The 19,511-nt window shown below is 39.6% G+C and overlaps 1 protein-coding gene across 1 annotated transcript in view; it reads right to left on the bottom strand.

Annotated features, from left to right (window-relative positions):
• The window catches only part of LOC126175006 (nucleoprotein TPR-like), a 361,682-nt gene that overhangs the window by 18,377 nt on the left and 323,794 nt on the right, over window positions 1-19,511 (bottom strand). Inside the window, exons 24-26 of the mRNA XM_049921492.1 lie at window positions 14,805-14,870; window positions 7,249-7,569; window positions 6,965-7,130 (exon numbers count right to left, since the gene is read on the bottom strand). Coding sequence (XP_049777449.1) covers window positions 6,965-7,130; window positions 7,249-7,569; window positions 14,805-14,870 — 553 coding nt within the window. The remainder of the gene's footprint in view (window positions 1-6,964; window positions 7,131-7,248; window positions 7,570-14,804; window positions 14,871-19,511) is intronic.

A 19,511-nucleotide genomic window follows, 5' to 3' on the forward strand; every position in this document is an offset into this window, starting at 1 on the left:
CGACCTGGGACCGGACCGCAGCGACGCACGGATGCACGCCAAGACCGTAGGATCCTACGCAGTGCCGTAGGGGACCGCACCGCCACTTCCCAGCAAATTAGGGACACTGTTGCTCCTGGGGTATCGGCGAGGACCATTCGCAACCGTCTCCATGAAGCTGGGCTACGGTCCCGCACACCGTTAGGCCGTCTTCCGCTCACGCCCCAACATCGTGCAGCCCGCCTCCAGTGGTGTCGCAACAGGCGTGAATAGAGGGACGAATGGAGACGTGTCGTCTTTAGCGATGAGAGTCGCTTCTGCCTTGGTGCCAATGATGGTCGTATGCGTGTTTGGCGCCGTGCAGGTGAGCGCCACAATCAGGACTGCATACGACCAAGGCACACAGGGCCAACACCCGGCATCATGGTGTGGGGAGCGATCTCCTACACTGGCCGTACACCACTGGTGATCGTCGAGGGGACACTGAATAGTGCACGGTACATCCAAACCGTCATCGAACCCATCGTTCTACCATTCCTAGACCGGCAAGGGAACTTGCTGTTCCAACAGGACAATGCACGTCCGCATGTATCCCGTGCCACCCAACGTGCTCTAGAAGGTGTAAGTCAACTACCCTGGCCAGCAAGAACTCCGGATCTGTCCCCCATTGAGCATGTTTGGGACTGGATGAAGCGTCCGTCGTCTCACGCGGTCTGCACGTCCAGCACGAACGCTGGTCCAACTGAGGCGCCAGGTGGAAATGGCATGGCAAGCCGTTCCACAGGACTACATCCAGCATCTCTACGATCGTCTCCATGGGAGAATAGCAGCCTGCATTGCTGCGAAAGGTGGATATACACTGTACTAGTGCCGACATTGTGCATGCTCTGTTGCCTGTGTCTATGTGCCTGTGGTTCTGTCAGTGTGATCATGTGATGTATCTGACCCCAGGAATATGTCAATAAAGTTTCCCCTTATGGGACAATGAATTCACGGTGTTCTTATTTCAATTTCCAGGAGTGTATTTACTGCACTAAAAGCTTGGTGGACACTGAAAGCAGCTTCTGAATCCAGACACTCAATGGAAAGATATGATAAAATGACTGTAATTATGTTCATTGTTAAAGCAGTAGAACAACAATCTGATAGAATACTGTTCTTGCTTTGGAGTGGTAAAGTGAGTGATAATCGCACGGGTGGCAACCTCTTAAACCATCATTAAGTAATGATGTTTTGAAGATTGAAGTGAATGCTGTAAATAGGTCAATATATTTATTCACTCTCAAAGCATTTGGGATTTTTCTACCAGTTCTATTCCATGACAGAGGAGAGCTGACCCGTACACTTGTTGGTAATTCTTTTTATTCCAGTCAAGCATGTTCAAGATGTACGAGTATAAGAATGGAACCTACAAAATGCAGAAGAACACTACGACAGTAAAGCAGATATGATCAAGTTAGAAAGCAAGTACTGTCACATACGCATAAGAATAACTAAGAAAAGTGCTCAGTTATCTACTACCTTGTGTTTTGAATTCATATAAGCGGTAGTTGACACCCCCCCCTTTTTTATTTTTTATTATTATTATTATTTTTTTTTTTTTTTACATGGACACCTTGAAATATGAGTCTGCTATTTGAATTCAGTAATTGTTATTTGACAGTGTTTTGCAGTTCACCTCACAATATTTGTGAGATGAAAATTGTTGACCAGGTTAACCATTACAGAAGTTCTAGCTTGACGCAGCCACTGGGATAATCTTAAGTTCAGAAGTGCAGTATAGTCTTTTGTAGAGTTTTGCTAACTTTTAGTCTACAAATGTACAATGGGCCAGACTTTCTAAAGTTTGCCAATCACTTTCCAGTATTGTGGTCATTTGTGTCTGTTGAAGTACAGAGGAATAAATGTGTCTCTGCAATTGTTCAAGTCAAATTAAACAGGACTGTATTGAACTTCAACCCAGATTGCTGTCACTGAGGCTGGTAAGGTGAATGGCATACAAAGGGAATGCTGGGAGGGGGTTGAAGGGGTGGGAGGAATGGTTCCCAATGCCCAACATGCTGTGTTCAAGGAGTCATAGATCACTGGCCAGAAGACCTCCCGCTAACATGCTACCACTAGTGCAACTGGAGAGGCTGAATATCTAACTGCCTGTCTTTAACTTCAAAAAGCTATTACCATTAAAGAATCTCATTGATTATAGTAACTGAGAGGGTCCTTGACAATGTGTGACCAAAATGTTTAACACTTTTAGTAATAGCACACAAGGACATGGGGATAGTGATGGGGTCTTGGCTTAACTTGTCACAAACTTTGAATCTTCATCAAAGTGTAATAAAAACATTAACTGAATTTTCAGTTGGTGCTTGGGTGAACATAATAATAATAATAATAATAATAATAATAACAATAATAATTATATTAAAAGGAAAAACACATGTCGAGGGCATCTTCACAGCCCCTTCTACAGTGGTGTTCTACTGTCCACCCAAATAATCAACATTCTGATCTATCCTTGTGCCTCTCCCACTCCGAATCCCTTGCCACAAAAACCATTTCCTTGAGGAAGACCCAGGTCCAAGACCTGCCAGATTCACCCACCCAGCATGTCCTACTCTAGTTCTGTCATGGGCTTACCTCATCACATCACAGGCAGGGTCGCTTCTGGAAGCAGCCATTATATATATCAGCTCTGGTGCAATTTCTGCATTTTATGTGGGATTGGCCACCAACCAGCCGTCCACCAGAATGAATGGCTGGGTAGAAGTGTAGTTGAACACCCAGTGGTAGGATACACTGCAGCACAACGTGTTCAAGTTCAATGATTGATTCACAACTTGTGCCATCTGGATCCTTCCCACAATGCCAGCTTTTTTTAACTTTGTACATGGGAGATATCCTTTCAATACAGCCTTCTTTCCCTTAAAGGGAGCCGGAATGATGAAAATGACAAAATTAATGTTTTTTTTTTTTTCATTATAAAATTATTTGGAGTTTTCTGAATAAAACAAATCAAGTTTCACCTTTCTAAGTGAATTCTAAGCATGTTTTTTATCACTGCAAAGTTGACGCGCCACGTAAACGGTTGAAGCGACTTGGTGTGTCACCTCTGACAGCGCCACTCGCTGGCTGCAAGCAGGGTATCTGTGCGGAATTAGACAGTGTTTTGTTTTCCAACGCTGTATGACTTTATCTTTGTGACAAGTGACTGTTCATATCAGTAAACATAAACGTTATATCATGTGTGCTGACTTGTGGAGTTTGCTTTGTGTTGTTTAGCTGTTCAATTTTGCGTATTTGACGAATTTCGCTCGTACCTGTTTTATGTATTTGGTTTGTGGATATCAATGTGCCCCGTTTTAGCAATCGAGTGTTTAAGAAAATTCACAATGAGTGAGAAGAAATCTTTTGTTGTTTCGAAGGGAGATGCTGCTCAGACTGCTTCACCGACTACTCCAAATGAATGTGATAGAACTTCTTCCAGCAAGAAACTTTGTGACAGCAAAGAAAAATTTGAAAACTATGAAAGTGCCAGTAATGATGTGAATGAAATAATTAACATTTCCTTGCTCTCTAATATTTTGAAACATAACGTATTATGCCAAGTTTGCAAAGAAAGAGGACTGGAATTGAAAATAACTTCACACATTGGTTTGGCATGTAAAATGTTATTGAAGTGTAACAAATATGCTGCAGAAGTTTCGTTTCCTAATTCTAACAGTATTCCTTGTAGTGGTAATAGTGGAAATAAGGTGTATGATATAAGTGATAGGCTAGTGTATAGCTTGCATTGCATTGGCAAGGGCAGTGCTGCAGGGACAATGTTATGTGGAATTATCAACTTGCCAAAACCACCAACCAAGTTTGGGTTTTATAATGAATTGGTGGGATCTCCTGCTGAAGATATTGCTCAAGCAACAATGACAAAAACAGCTGAAGAAGCTCTGACATTAATGGGAATTGTAGAGATTTAACTGTTGCTTTAGATGGATCATGGCAACGTAGAGGTCATAAATCTGTAATTGGAGTTGTGACAGCTACCAGTGGAGACAGTTGCAAAGTAATTGATGTTGCTATTCTCTCAAAACATTGTAGATGTAAGGGCAATACCAAGGACAAACATAGTGAAAGATGTGAAGTAAATTTTCACGGCAAGAGTGGAGCAATGGAAGTAGAGGGAGTGAAAGGATTTTTTTCCAGATCACAGGAGTGGTATAATGTACGATACACTAACTATCTAGGAGATGGTGATTCTCAGGGATATAAAGCTGTAGAGGAACTCAAACCTTATGGCAATTCACATTAAAAAACAGGAGTCCACTGGACATGTGCGGAAGTGCATGGGGGCTCGCTTGTGCAAACTAAAGCAGACATTAGGATCCCAGAAGCTTAGTGATGGTAAGACCCTTGGAGGAAGAGGAAGACTGACAGATGAAGCAATTGATAGATTGCAGAGGTATTATGCGTGTGCAATTAGGCAAAATGCAAGAAGTATTGAGCATATGAGTAGAGCAGTATGGGCATTATTTTTTCATACTGCATCAACAAATGTGCACGCACAACATGCACTGTGCCCCACAGGTGATGCCTCTTGGTGTAAGTAACAATCAAGAAAGGAATATGCCCATAAAAACAGTTTGCCAAATGCTCTAATTGATGTAATTAAGCCCATATTCAGAGATTTATCACAGCCAAGTTTATTGGAAAAGTGTTTACATGGGAAAACACAAAATCCAAATGAAAGTGTAAATAATTTAATTTGGATTAGGATTCCCAAAAAGAGTGTTTGTACAGATAAAAACATTGCATTTTGGAGTGTATGATGCAGTGGCAACATACAATGAAGGAAACATTATCAAATGTGATGCACTGAAACGTTTAGGTTTCCAACCAGGACACAACACCATTTCCCCAACAAGCCTAATTGATGAAGAAAGACTAAGAGGTGCAGGAAGAAGTGACAAAAGCCTACAACATGCAACAAAAGGGAAGAAAAGACCAGTGCAAAGGAAACTAACACTGGAAAAAAGAGGATGCTGATAATCCACAATATGGGGCAGGAATGTATTAAAAAACTTTGGAAAGCCATTTCCCGTAACTTTTAAATATTTATCTTCGAGGAACATTTTCTCAAAAAGTGCTAACAGTATATCAATAAAATTTTTACACAATATTGTTTACTTATTTTCCTTAATTTTTATAAAAAATTGTAAGAAAATGCTGTATAATTCAAGAGTTATAGAACAAAACGTGCAACATTTTAGAGAAAAAAATAAACATCTGTTTAAAAATATTGTAAAACAAAAACCAATAAATATTTCTTAACATGGCATTACAACTTTGTAGGGAAATGTTCACTGAACATGTAGCCCAAATTTCAGAGCAGTATGTTTAATGGTTTTAGAAAAAAAAATGTTCATTCTATTAGCTAAAAATAACATGGACGAGATGGATCATTCCAGCTCCCCTTCATACTCCTTGCCTCAATCTCTGCCAACCCAATGACCAACACCCTGTACCCAACAGTCTTGATTGTCCTGCACCCCCTTCCAACCCAACCCTCCGTACAATCATTATTGTGCACATGACGAGCTCACTGGTTCGAGTCATGTGCTGTATTCCTATTCCATGCACCTGCTGCCTCTCCCTCTCACATTCCTATCCCACACACTTGCTGCTCCATTCTGAGCCATCCCACCTTCCCCAATCTTCCCTCCCACCTCTTTTCTCCCTCTACCGGCCCCACACAGCAACTCCTAACCCCAGTCCACCTGCCAAACTGCATTCAAAGCTTTAAGCTAGCAGAGTTTTCACTCTTTGTGCCAATAACTCAATGCTTCCACTATTCAGCAAGTTGCCTCCTTTACTCACAAATTATTTACACCTTTTCAGATGCAACTGTCATAAGAATCTGTAGATAGTGGTTGGACATGATGAAAGCACAAGTAGACGACAAGATGTTGGATGTCTGCACCTCATCACAGACATGGAGGTCGGAGACTCTTCTGCTTAGTACAATGCTTGTGCTGTGCAAGTGCTTCAGAAGATACCATTCAGCACACACTGTTGAACACGGGGCTCCACAGCAGACAACCCCTACGTTTTCCCCATGCAGACCAAATGACATCATCAATTATGATTGCAGTAGGAATGGGATCATTAAGAGTGGTCTGTCACTTGATCAGATGAATCACATTTCTTATTACACCAGGTGGATGGCCATGCCTCATGTCCTGATACAGTGTCTGCAATGGAATGACAGCTCAAAACTTGTGCCACACAATGCACAATGTTTGCCAGTGTGTGTGTGTGTGTGTGTGTGTGTGTGTGTGTGTGTGTGTGTGTGTGTGAGAGAGAGAGAGAGAGAGAGAGAGAGAGAGAGAGAGAGAGAGAGAGAGAGAGAGAGAGAGAGAGACGAGTGGGGGTTTAGTATTAACATTAACTGGACTTTCATGGGAGTTGTGGCAGTAATCAAAGGCAATAATTGCTTCACAACCTGTGCCATCCCTTCCCCAATGCCACAGTTTTTTAACTATGTGGATGCTTATTAAAGTGGCATGAAAACAGGTGACCAGCTTCAATTTCCAAGATGCTAATTCCTAGGTGAAAGGCCGTAACAAACTGCCCTCTGTGGACTATGTGATCATTATTGCGTACCATCTACATCCCTTCAGGCTTTATGTCTTATCCAACACCAATGGCAAGACTAGTGAAAATTCATGCTATACTGGGTTCCAAAGTTCAAGAGATGTGCGATGACAGAAGGCAAGGGTAGGAGGTTGGTGAAGGAGGGGGGCAGAGGTGGAGGGCGAAGAGGAGGAGGGGGATGGAGGGGGACGGGGGACAAGGAGGGGGACAGGGGTTGAGGAGGGGGACAGGGGTGGAGGGAGGGAGAGGGGGTGGAGGGAGGGAGGGAGAGAGAGAGAGAGAGAGAGAGAGAGAGAGAGAGAGAGAGAGAGAGTGTACTCTTGCACTGAGAGCTTACCCAGGACTGTTACTATATTCTCATCAACATCTTCATCTTCCTCTTCCTCTTCTTCCTCTTCAACATCTTCCAGCTGCCCTGGTTGAATGGTTCTTGTAAGAGTCATGACAGTTTCACGTTCAACGGGCTCATGCTGATGCAAAACGTCTTCCTGTTCTTCAGCTTCCTATGGATGAAAATTAAAAGTTTCTCTAAGTATAACAAAGTCGATGAAGTAAAATAAAGAGAAAAAGATTATTTCAATTACTAATCAAAGAGTGTATAAAATGAATTATAATATTTACCTGAAATTCTTCTTCATAATCATATGCATCCTCATTATCCTCTTCTGCATAATCTGGTTCCACACCACACACATATGGTTGGTGTTCGTCTCCACTAGCATATTCAGCTTCACCATTTGGATGATGGTACTGGCTGTCTTCTTCCACATGCTGGTAGTGTGGATCACCAGCATGTTCCTGGTACTCAGAACTGTCAGCCGGGTCCTGATATTGACTATGGTCTCCTGGTGTGTTATATTCAGGGTCCTCCTCTCCCTGGTACTCTGGTGCACCAGTATCATTTGTATATAGTGGGTCATGATACTCTGGTTCTTCTGTATCCTAGAGCAAAAATATTTCCCGTTCATATAGTGAGATCTTTCAACTCATATGATCCTAATGTGACATATGAATCGGCAGTTCACTTCAAATTCTATCCAACAAAATATTTCCTCCTCCCCAAAATCTTTCTAAGATCAAAGCCTTCAATTAAAATCTCAGAGATAAGCAATATTGTGAAGTGCATTGGTGCATGGTGCCAAAATGTAATATGGGACTTCACTGAAACAGCTGACATCAATCCTGATTCGCAAAATGCAAATCCATTCATAATATGGAACTAGTTGGAAGAGTGGGTTAAATGCATCTAAAGCCCAAGGACTCAGTTACAGAAATAGGTGTGCCAAATCAGTAGCAACTAACTTTGAGGTTTCAAACCCAAAAAGAGATTGATGGCTCAATGATAAGAAATTATATTTTCATAGGTAACCTTAAACCTAAAAACAAGCAAGAAACAGATGCATCTAAAGTAAGTGAACTTAAAAATAAAAGGAGATGAATAAATTATATGGGATGTAAACCAAGAACAAGCAAATAACAGAGGAGGTAGAGGAAAACCAAGAGCTAACTTAAGAAAGAGCTTGCAAGAGTGGAATGGTGAGAGAAACCATGGAAAATCTAAATCAGAATGTCTGGGTGGGGATTAGAGCCTCTATCCCACCACAAGATACAAGGCCACACTGTTAAAAATAGCATAACCTCTTCTATAAAAATGAAGAAAGATGGAACCACAAGAGGAGCAGAAACTGAGAGAAAGGATGGTGAATTTTACAACAATTAAAGGAAGAAGCCTGGAGGTAACAATTTTTATGATAGAACAAAATGACTGCACATAACAAAAGAGTGAGAGTTTTGAGGAAGACTGTTTAAAATTAAAACCACAAGAACATTTCTTGTTATAATGACTCAAGAGAACCGTCTCATAAAAGTTGTATTTTCATTTGTGTGAAACATAGCAGTGCTTTAATGTCAGTACCTGCAGAACTCTAAGAAACAAAGTCCAGCTAACAACCTGCCATATAGTGAATGGTTACTCAGCTTATGAACTTGTGATAGGGGAACAGGACATACCTAAGAAGTACATTAATGAAACTATTACACAAATAACACACACCAAACAACAGGTGCACAACAGAAGTGAATGAATTAACAGAGAAAGTTGAAGTTTACAACTGATTTGAACAATGTAAGCAATAAGATTATTTGTGTGGAGGTTCATATAAATACAGATTTGGCTTGAAAATAGAAATGTCACATCATAATGAACTGAAAATCAGATGTAATGGTATCAATCAAGTTGTAGAATTGAGACTGTGATTTTTAAAAAGTATTGTATTTCAAACTCCAATAATCATTTGACAAATTTCAGGTGGAATTAAGACACTTTCACCTTCCCAGAGAAATAAATAATACAATACTGATGAAAATTAATAGATTGTGACACATTTTGGTGAGTCCATCTGACTTTCTAGTACAGAATTCTTCTCTTGTTAAACAAACTTTGCTCCAAGCTGATTACCTCTGAGTTACTGTATCCTTGCTTAATTAAGCATCATATTATCCTGACAAAAATGATGTGGGTGCTTCCAGATTCTGAAGGCAGGATGTGACCATACATAACTCTCATTGTCGATTGGTCTTGCAAGGGATCGGTCCAATAAGACATGTCAAAACCTACCCCGAAATTTTTTACACAGAAAGAAGACAATGGAAGAAATGCACTGCCAAAATTTTAGCTGCTAAGAGGCACTGCAAGTATTTTGTAAACTATGTTGAAGTTACACATTTTTGCCACGTGAAGAACAGCCTATAACAGCGGTTTGTAAAGCCCTGCCCGCCTAGCGCAAGACTCGGCAAATCATCCATGCAACATAATGTAGCAGAATTATCCAGATTTCACAGACACCAATTTTAAGCACCTAAAGCCTGGTTTACAATGGAGTGAATGGAAGTGAACACGTGCAAATGACCATTTGCAGAAAATTCACTACCATTCACTTGTATATGGGTAGAATCATTTATACTAAGGGAATGGAAGAGAACATGATGCAGTGAACACTGCCTATGAACGCTCTATTATTAGTTTTTAGTTTTTGGAGCTAATATTTGGCACACAGGATACAACTATATTTTGTTAAGAGCCACAATGTGAAATTTTGCTATTCAGTGACGATTACTTTGCAGGGCGAGTGCACTATTCTTGACAGAATATGCAAAATGGTGCAGGGAAGAAGAATTTCAGTTTCTCAATTTGTATGGAAGTGTGACATGAATGGAGATCGTGCACTTTACACAAAATTGCATTTCCACCTCTCCTTAGCATTGGTCAACAATTTTCCTAGTATGTCGACTGCCCTTTTCCCCTGGCTTCTCGTTACCAATGAGAGGAAATTTACAAACAGAACACTGTTACCAATGTAGAGCAAAGAGGTGACACAGCTAGCATTTCCACTATCCTTGTAAGGTGTAACGATCATTCCCCCTCCCAAAACAAAGTTGGTCTAGTGGCAAAGCGCTGCTTCATAATCCAGAGAGCGGAGGATCAAATCCTCTTCAGACCACAACTTTTTCACTATGATTTTAAACCGAGCATTCTTACGTGGTTCGGATTCCACGTTAAACTTTTTTAGTCACCATTCTCCAATTAGAACTGGGGAAGGTTAGGTACACGTAAGCAGCTGCAGTGCCATCCAGTTGAAAGAACTGCAAGAGGCCAACCAGGTGCACCAGACAGAATTCTCTTTTGCTCATGCTTGTTAGCTTGTTTGCTCCAGTGAAAATCTGGCTTAAACTATACAAACATTTTTTTTTAATAACTTCATATCACAGTTCAATTCTTGCACATGTAATTCTGATAAAAGTGGCTAGCAGAGAAAATAAAATCATGGCAGTGTTTGATGTCACAGATAACTTCCATCAACGAGGACTTGTAATTTGTTGAAATGAAATGTGTCTTGCAGTACTACATTTTATAACAGTTCCTGTAGGCCATTTCTTATAATAATGAGCACTGTAAATTTGACTATCAGTGAAACAGTTCTTTGTTTATTCCCTGCAGTCGTCACAAAAATGCGAAGTTCTACTGAATGACAAAAACAAACATTTTTCTTGCACCAGGCACTCCGGAGAAAGGAAACATTGATGCAGTCAGGCATTTTGCAGTAACCAGTAGTTTCATTTAGATGGAACTGGAATGGAGTCAGAAATGGTCCTGGCCATTGTTCTGCATACTGCACTGCAAAGCAGGCATACTTGATCAAATTCGTAAAGTGTGGCAAAGAAAACTGGTAATGCACAAATCCCTGGAGCTTAAGAATACTGTTCTGCTGATAATCCTGATATGAGAGAGATGTAGCAGAAATTATGTTGTCTGATAATTTCCTGAAAAATGCTTTCCACTGTCGAAAAAATTCTTTATCGAAAGGTTGAATCACACTAGTAGTTCCAAGTGGAATCTACATTACATCTATGGATTTTTTGTAGTCTTCCACAAAAACAGAGGCATCATTATGTCCAGACCATGTATCCAACAGAAGCAATGAATTAGTTTCTCAGCTGGAAGGAATACATTTCGAACAAAATGCTGAAAATTATTCTTTCCCATTTTTCCAGATTTTGATACATCGAGTACAAGATTTTTGCAACTAAACAGACTATTTTTTATTTTTGGTCCTAATTTGCATTGCAGTTCTTGAAGACAGATATACAGCTGCAGAAACAGTACACCACTGAGACTTATCACTCGCATTATCATATATGAATTCACTCCGTCTTTTTTTTTTTTTTTTTTTTTCCCCCCCCACACCAAAACGATAAAGTGTGGTGTGCACGCATTTCTTTCATGAAACCTGACTGATCAGCATTATAAACAGCAGCTGCAGGGATAACAGCAAGTTTCGTCTTTACGTCAGCTATGAATTTCTCTATAGCACTGTCTATCACCGGCAGCTGCTCTACATGTTTACATCACATAAACTTTGTACTTTTGTGACTTTCTACTCTGTACAATTTCTTGAACCTGTGAAGCCAGGTCAGTGAAGTCTGAAAATTAGCAATGTGCATGTCAGATGCAATTCGGAGGGCCCAGTCTCACAGATCCCCATCGGTAATGGTGCATAGCCTCTCACAAGCAGTTCTAATTCTTTCAATAGGTTTTCATTCAGATGGTTTTGGGTTTCCGTTGGGTGCACATTTCTTACTTCATGTAATTCACTATTCCATTTGTACAGTTCATGCTCTGATTTTACGAAACGAAAACAGCTTTGCACACTGCTTAACTTCAAGCATTTTTTCCCTCCTCTGTTTAACCAATATTTCACTACCTTTTCTTTGTTGCTGAAAGCTGTCTCAGAAGGTATTCTTCTTCAGAGCTGTTACTACATCTACATCTACATGATTACTCTGCAATTCACATTTAAGTGCTTGGCAGAGGGTTCATTGAACCACAATCATACTATCTCCCTACCATTCCACTCCCGAACAGCGCGCGGGAAAAACGAACACCTAAACCTTTCTGTTCGAGCTCTGATTTCTCTTATTTTATTTTGATGATCATTCCTACCTAAGTAGGTTGGGCTCAACAAAATATTTTCACATTCGGAAGAGAAAGTTGGTGACTGAAATTTCGTAAATAGATCTCGCCGCGACGAAAAAGTCTCTGCTTTAATGATTTCCATCCCAACTCGTGTATCATATCTGCCACACTTTCTCCCCTATTACGTGATAATACAAAACAAGCTGCCCTTTTTTGCACCCCTTCGATGTCCTCCGTCAATCCCACCTGGTAAGGATCCCACACTGCGCGGCAATATTCTAACATAGGACGAACAAGTGTAGTGTAAGCTGTCTCTTTAGTGGACTTGTTGCATCTTCTAAGTGTCCTGCCAATGAAACGCCACCTTTGGCTTGCCTTCCCCACAATATTATCTATGTGGTCTTTCCAACTTAAGTTGTTCGTAATTTTAACACCCAGGTACTTAGTTGAATTGACAGCCTTGAGAATTGTACTATTTATCGAGTAATCGAATTCCAACGGATTTCTTTTCGAACTCATGTGGATCACCTCACACTTTTTGTTATTTAGCATCAACTGCCACCTGCCACACCACACAGCAATCTTTTCTAAATCGCTTTGCAACTGATACTGGTCTTCGGATGACCTTCCTAGACGGTAAATTACAGCATCATCTGCGAACAACCTAAGAGAGCTGCTAAGATTGTCACCCAGATCATTTATATAGATCAGGAACAGCAGAGGTCCCAGGACGCTTCCCTGGGGAACACCTGATATAACTTCAGCTTTACTCGATGATTTGCCGTCTATTACTACGAACTGCGACCTTCCTGACAGGAAATCACGAATCCAGTCGCACGATACCCCATAGGCCTGCAGCTTGATTAGAAGTCGCTTGTGAGGAACGGTGTCAAAAGCTTTCTGGAAATCTAGAAATACGGAATCAACTTGAGATCCCCTCTCGATAGCGGCCATTACTTCGTGCGAATAAAGAGCTAGCTGCGTTGCACAAGAACGATGTTTTCTGAAATCATGCTGATTGCGTATCAATAGATTGTTCCCTTCGAGGTGATTCATAATGTTTGAATACAGTATATGCTCCAAAACCCTACTGCAAACCGAAGTTAATGATATAGGTCTGTAGTCTGATGGATTACTCCTACTACCCTTCTTAAACACTGGTGCGACCTGCGCAATTTTGCAATCTGTAGGTACAGATCTATCAGCGAGCGAGCGGTTGTATGAGATTGCTAAGTAGGGAGCTATTGTATCAGCGTAATCTGAAAGGAACCTAATCGGTATACAAACTGGACCTGAAGGCTTGCCCGTATCAAGCGATTTGAGCAGTTGATGTCATCCAAACCACATTTCATGGAATCATCACAGTTATTTCCTATTTCTTCTAACCTATGCACAGTTCCAAACGAAATGTCGATATCACTTGAAAGAATGTCAAGGAAATCAGCTAACAAATGACACACATGTACATCCACAAGAGAAGCAAGTCATTTTGGTTAGAAACCACGTTCTTCATATGTTATCATTGCTAAATTGAGAATGTTAACTGGATTCCACATTACTGTGAAACTGGAAGAAAAGAAAAAAGGTACTATTAGCAGGCATGCCTTACGAAAGCAGAATAAATATTAATTCAGCTTTATCTGTATTGTCAATACTTAACAATACTACAAAATCAACTTATAATTTGTGATAGATGTTACTTGAGTGGCTAATTCGAGATAATAGTGACTGTGTACTGCAGTGTCAAACAATCTATCAATGAATTGTAACCTGAAACATCCTTTGCAAATTACGATTGGTTGTGCCGTGTTTCCTGTTTACAAACGTACCACTGACCTCAGCTGTGTGTGTGCCTAGTTGTACATGCACAGTTGCTACAGTGTCAGCAGGGGTATAAATTTCTACCACCGCCTGGCACGCTACACATTTGGCAATTTTCAGCTATTTTTTGAATACTTGTAGTGTCTCTCAGCAGCTGAAAGTTTGACAGTGCATTTATTTCGTTGTCTTCTTGCTGTGTAAAAAATTTCAGGGTGGGTTTCAACATGTCTTATTGGACCATTCACTTGTTAGTCTATGATACTCTTTTTCCTTATGGTTTCTCCATTCCCTTCCACAGGTTTACTTCCATTGGTATAAACATTCTGCATCATCTCCCTTCTAACATCTAAATCCTTTTCCAGTATTTGATTTTCATTAGTGTAGGTTATAAATTATTTAATTTTATATTTTATTTCTAGCCTTTTATTATACTTTCCCTTAATAATAATATTGTGGTGACACAATATTTTACTTGATTCCATCAGTTTTAATTTATGCACTTTTTTGCCATTTCTGCCTATTTATTTCTTTTGAAATTAGTTATCTCTGATGCATCAGTTGTCAGCAGTAATTACAATTAGCAGTCTGGATTATTAATTATGGCTGTTAATCTATTGTTACTTTCAAGTTATTTCCTATTCCATGTGGCTCTACTAACAAATGTCTAAATTGTTCTTTTCTTGTTTAAAATCCCTGCATCATCTATAATTCCAAGCACCTGTGTTGCCTGAAAGTTGAAGTTTTAACTGTGTTCTTAAACACACGTTGATCTATCAGACTTACAACAATTGTTTCTGTTTTGGCTGCTGGTAATTAAAGGTTTTCCTTCTATCAAAATATCATTGCTATTAATTATTGCAAACTTATTGACAACATAACGTACCTGAGCAGTATTATCTTCCTCTTCCGCTAGGTCAACAAGACATACATCATCTTCCTCAGAGCGAACCTTTAAATCCAGGGAAAAAAAAAATCAAGTTCCATTAAAGACACAGGCAGAGCCAGATATTAGTTGCAACACAATAATTTAGAACTGAACTGAAATCATGACAATGAAAGGAAAATAATCATTACTTTAAACTAAATAAATAAAATTATAAAGTCTCTAAATGAACACAAACAGCATGTAGCTATGGAAATGGTCCATCAGCCACATTGTCTGTAGTGTAGACTATTATTATCCCTTCTAGAGGACCTTTATTTAACTCATTTCATCTCTAGCCATTTCTTCACTTTCACTTCCTTCTTCTCATAATACTTAGAGGCACTTTTATTTAGCACTGATTATGCATTCATTTTCCATTTATAAGGTCTCAATTTTTGTACCTTGGTTAACTTTTGAGACAATATGGAAGGAAGATTATACAGCAAGTTAATAAAATGTACAAGGTACTGTTTCAAATAAAACCAAAATGTAAATGCGAAAGGGAATGATGACCAGGCACTTGATCCATAATATATAAACAATTGTTCAACCACAAAGAGGCGTACCTGCACAACATTTTTCTTCATTACACTGAAACACTATAGATTTATTTATAACCACTGTTAACACCATTTCTCCAATAATTGCTTGTAATGATTCAAGGAATTGTGATTATTTTGTTCACTTGGATTTGTGGTTCCTCCAAATCTGTTCCTGAAAATTATATTTACAGCACTTAACATTGTGCTTCTCAAGTGTATCTTGTTTCTTACATTTTTCTGCTATTTCTTTTTCTTCGTCCTTTGCCATGGTTCTACTGAATATTCCCTGAGTTACATAAACATCTCACTCCCCCTCAATGGAAACATGAGGAAAAAAAGGTACTATATCAAACAATTCCAATATTGTTTCTTTGTCTGGTTAGATGACAATGATATGTAAACTTCTGAAGACTGTATTCTTAGAGTGTCTGTTCTGTTTGCAGAACTACATGAGATGATTTCCAGTGTCGACATTTCGTTGGTGCTTACGAAAAATTTGGAGCAATAGAAAATATGTTGGAATAGTCCAACAAGGAAACACTAACAGTAAATAATTTGAACAGGCACTTGCTGCAGTGAGGAGTCTGCAGTGTGAAGTTCAGTTGGGCAGTGATACAGTACAGAAATAAATTTGTAAGAAAATTACTCCAGATAGAATGGACACAGCTTTGATCGGAGGAGGGCTCTGTTGACAGCACAATTTTATGACATCATACCCATACTTAAACAAATACATATGTATCTGGTTGCAGAGATTAAATTTTCATTTGGCAGAAAAACAAACAACATTTCAACCCTTATTAGTTGTTCTTTCAATCAGCTGATATTTACGACTTTCTGCGTGCATCAATTTTCTGTCTTTTTTTTATTTCAGTACTTTGGTGGATTTTGTATGAATGTCTTCCAGCATATCCACTTAGCTACAATGTACAATAAATAAAAAGCTCTCTCTCTCTCTCTCTCTCTCTCTCTCTCTCTCTCTCTCTCTTGCCTTAGTTAAGAATTTTTATTCTACACCCAATTTATTGTCTTGTTTTTCCTGATTAAAGATCCAGTTTTATATCAAAGATTTAGTGTAGTTTGTACATTCACTTCAATCTATATACAGACTGTTATCATTTTTCTACATTCTAGACAAGATATGACCTAATATAAAGATTAGACTGAAAGGAGGCATTTTATCAAGCAGTGACCATGTTTTATTATCTAGTAATCTGCCACACAGCTTAGCATAAGAAGCTCTAAATGTCTATGGCCAGATGACTGGGTGGCAAAGCGGTAATTTTATTTATGGGCCACTGAGTAGAGTTATGACTAAAGTTCAGAAAATGACTTTAGGTAACTTAATATTATCACTTTCACAGCAAGGAGCATGCATTCTCAGGACGCACGAATGCTGTGTGTTCCATATGTAATAGGCATTCAAATGATGTCTCACGGCAAAGATGGGAGCTGCAAGCAACCAAGCTGCCCAGTCCACCCTGAATATGTCTATGTATTAGTAAAATCTGTATTAATATCCCTACAATAGTTCCTGAGACTATCTTTCACATACAGACAAAAAAATACAGCAGGGGACTTCAAATTACATAACGTATAGAAGAAGAACGTGTGTCGATATACAGGGTCAACAATAATAAAAATAAGACAAACTGGAAGGACAGCTTCATGACTGGAAATGTAAGAAAAAAGGTCTTATGAACATGTATATGGAAGTCCACCGTTTGCCACAGTAGATGGCTCTGACAAATGAGAGTTCCTCTGACCACATGCTCTGCATTCCTTATGTGTTGTAGGCAGCATGACTGACGCAGTTAACTGTAAGTAGCATAATGGTCCAATATTCAAATCAGTAACAAGCCAAGATGGTGTTTGTGTACAGCCAAGCAGATGGAAACAGTTGAGAGGCAGGATGGCTATATTGCGACAAGTACCCTCAGAGACACCATCTACATCAAACAATTTTTCAAGCTCTTTTTGGGTGTCTGTGTGATCACAGATATTTTCAGACAGACGAACATGAAGGGAGGTGGTGGGCTGTGCGTACACCAAATTTGGAAGTTTAGGTTCCCCAAGATATTGAGATGAACCCTAGGACAAGCTCCGGCAAGTGACACGCCAACATGGTGTATGCCACAGTATGATTATGTTATTCTGCATGACAACCACTACTATCCCTATCAGCTGCAATAAGTGCAGAATTATCAACATCGGATTTCCTTCTACAGGAATGATTTTGTCAATGATTTTGCACCAGACTATCACAATTATGGCATTTCTGTCATCAGTCCTCTTTACTGATGAAGCAATATTTACCAGAACTGACACCATCAATCTGCATAATCATCACCTGTAGGTTACAGACAACCCTCAGGGAATAGTTGAGGCATCTTCTCAGCATCGGTACGGCATCAATGTGTGGGCACAGATTATTGGCGACCACATACTTGGGCCGGTTATTATTCCACAACGCCTCGCTCGAGGAACATACCTGGATTACCTGCATAATACTCTGCCTGGGTTGCTTGAGAACGCGCCTTTGGCAATACAACAGGTTATGTGGTTTGTGCATGACAGAGCACCGCCCCACTTATGCTTTACAGTTCACTGACACCTTGACACCTCAACATCTTCCCCGGATGCTAGGTAGGACAAGGAGGCCCTGTAGCATAGCCTGCTAGATCACCAGACTTAAAACCCAAGATTTTTACCTCTGAGCGCATCTGAAAAGCACTGTGTATGTTAAAGCAGTTCCTGATGTGTAGACACTTCATAAGTGTGCTTACTACACCTGTGATGCTATTCAGAGGGGCCAGAACATGCGAAAGAGTGAGGCAATCCATGACACGATGTGTGAACACATGCACTGCATCCTATGGAGGCCACTTTGAACATTTGTTGTGACGTGCATGTGATGCAGCTCTGTATTGTGTTCCGGGATTATTTGTTGTCACTGTGTGCGCAAGTCTACAATTAGACACTACTTCACATCCATACTGGACAAAACTGACTTGATCCCTGAAGATGACCAGTGAGTCCAAAAATTACAAGTACCAGAATGGAAGATGACAGTATTTCACACACCCACGGTGGATTGTTGACCTGAGTGGAAAACCACTGCCATTGCACAGAACACTGAAGATGGAATCGACATCCTCAATCTCGCAGCCCGAACTTACAGGCAGAAGAGAACAAAAGACATCAATGTATATATGTAGAGATGAGAAGACATGGACATAAGTCTAGATTACAATGTGCATCAGATGATGCTGGTAGTAGCAACTGTCCTCCATTTTCGTTTCACCTCTGAATGGCTTAATTTGGCTTATGCATTTGACTAGCCAAGGATATTTTCAATTTCCTGCCTGACATCTAACAGCAATCTGTTACAGACTTGTGCACCATAATATGAAACCCCATTGTGAAGCCTTGACAGAAATTATTAGTCTAGTTGGAACTTATTTCTACAATATATTTGGTATAAATGTCAGCACTGATCTTAAAAATTGAAATGCTTTATTTTAGAGATTGATTTCGGTCACAGCGTGACCATCTTCAGTGCTTAAAATACATAAGAACCATCACACATGAGGATCTTAACACAATTGTGGCTCTCTTTATAATTGCCATCAAACAAATACAGAAACAGAAAAACACACACAGAAATACAGATTCTCATACATACCAAATTATTTGAACCTTGTGGGCCCGTATAACAGGACAACATTTTCTATGAGATGTAACATGTACTGTGATGATTACTTCCAACAGATATCTTTACTTTTACTGCATACAATACTTTTAAAAAATTTACAGACAAGTCTCTCTTGTAACCTTAGTAGTTGCCGATCCAATGTACAGTATGCTTATAGCATACACAGCCCACTAGCTAAGCTTAGTATTGCAAAAACAAGCATGATAGTGCCCCTATATTCTGAAGTGTAAAACACACAGAAATCAAATAATAATAATAAAAAAAGATCAATAAAAAACCAAAGTTTACATAAATATAACATGATGTTTTCTTACTGTCAGAAGTCATTGCAAAACTTTAAAAAAATGCAGTACAGGCATAATGAAGAAACAATAAAGTTACATCCTCTGATATGAAGTACAAGATAAA

The sequence above is a fragment of the Schistocerca cancellata genome, chromosome 3, assembly GCF_023864275.1.
Source record: "Schistocerca cancellata isolate TAMUIC-IGC-003103 chromosome 3, iqSchCanc2.1, whole genome shotgun sequence".
Classification (NCBI taxonomy): domain Eukaryota; kingdom Metazoa; phylum Arthropoda; class Insecta; order Orthoptera; family Acrididae; genus Schistocerca; species Schistocerca cancellata.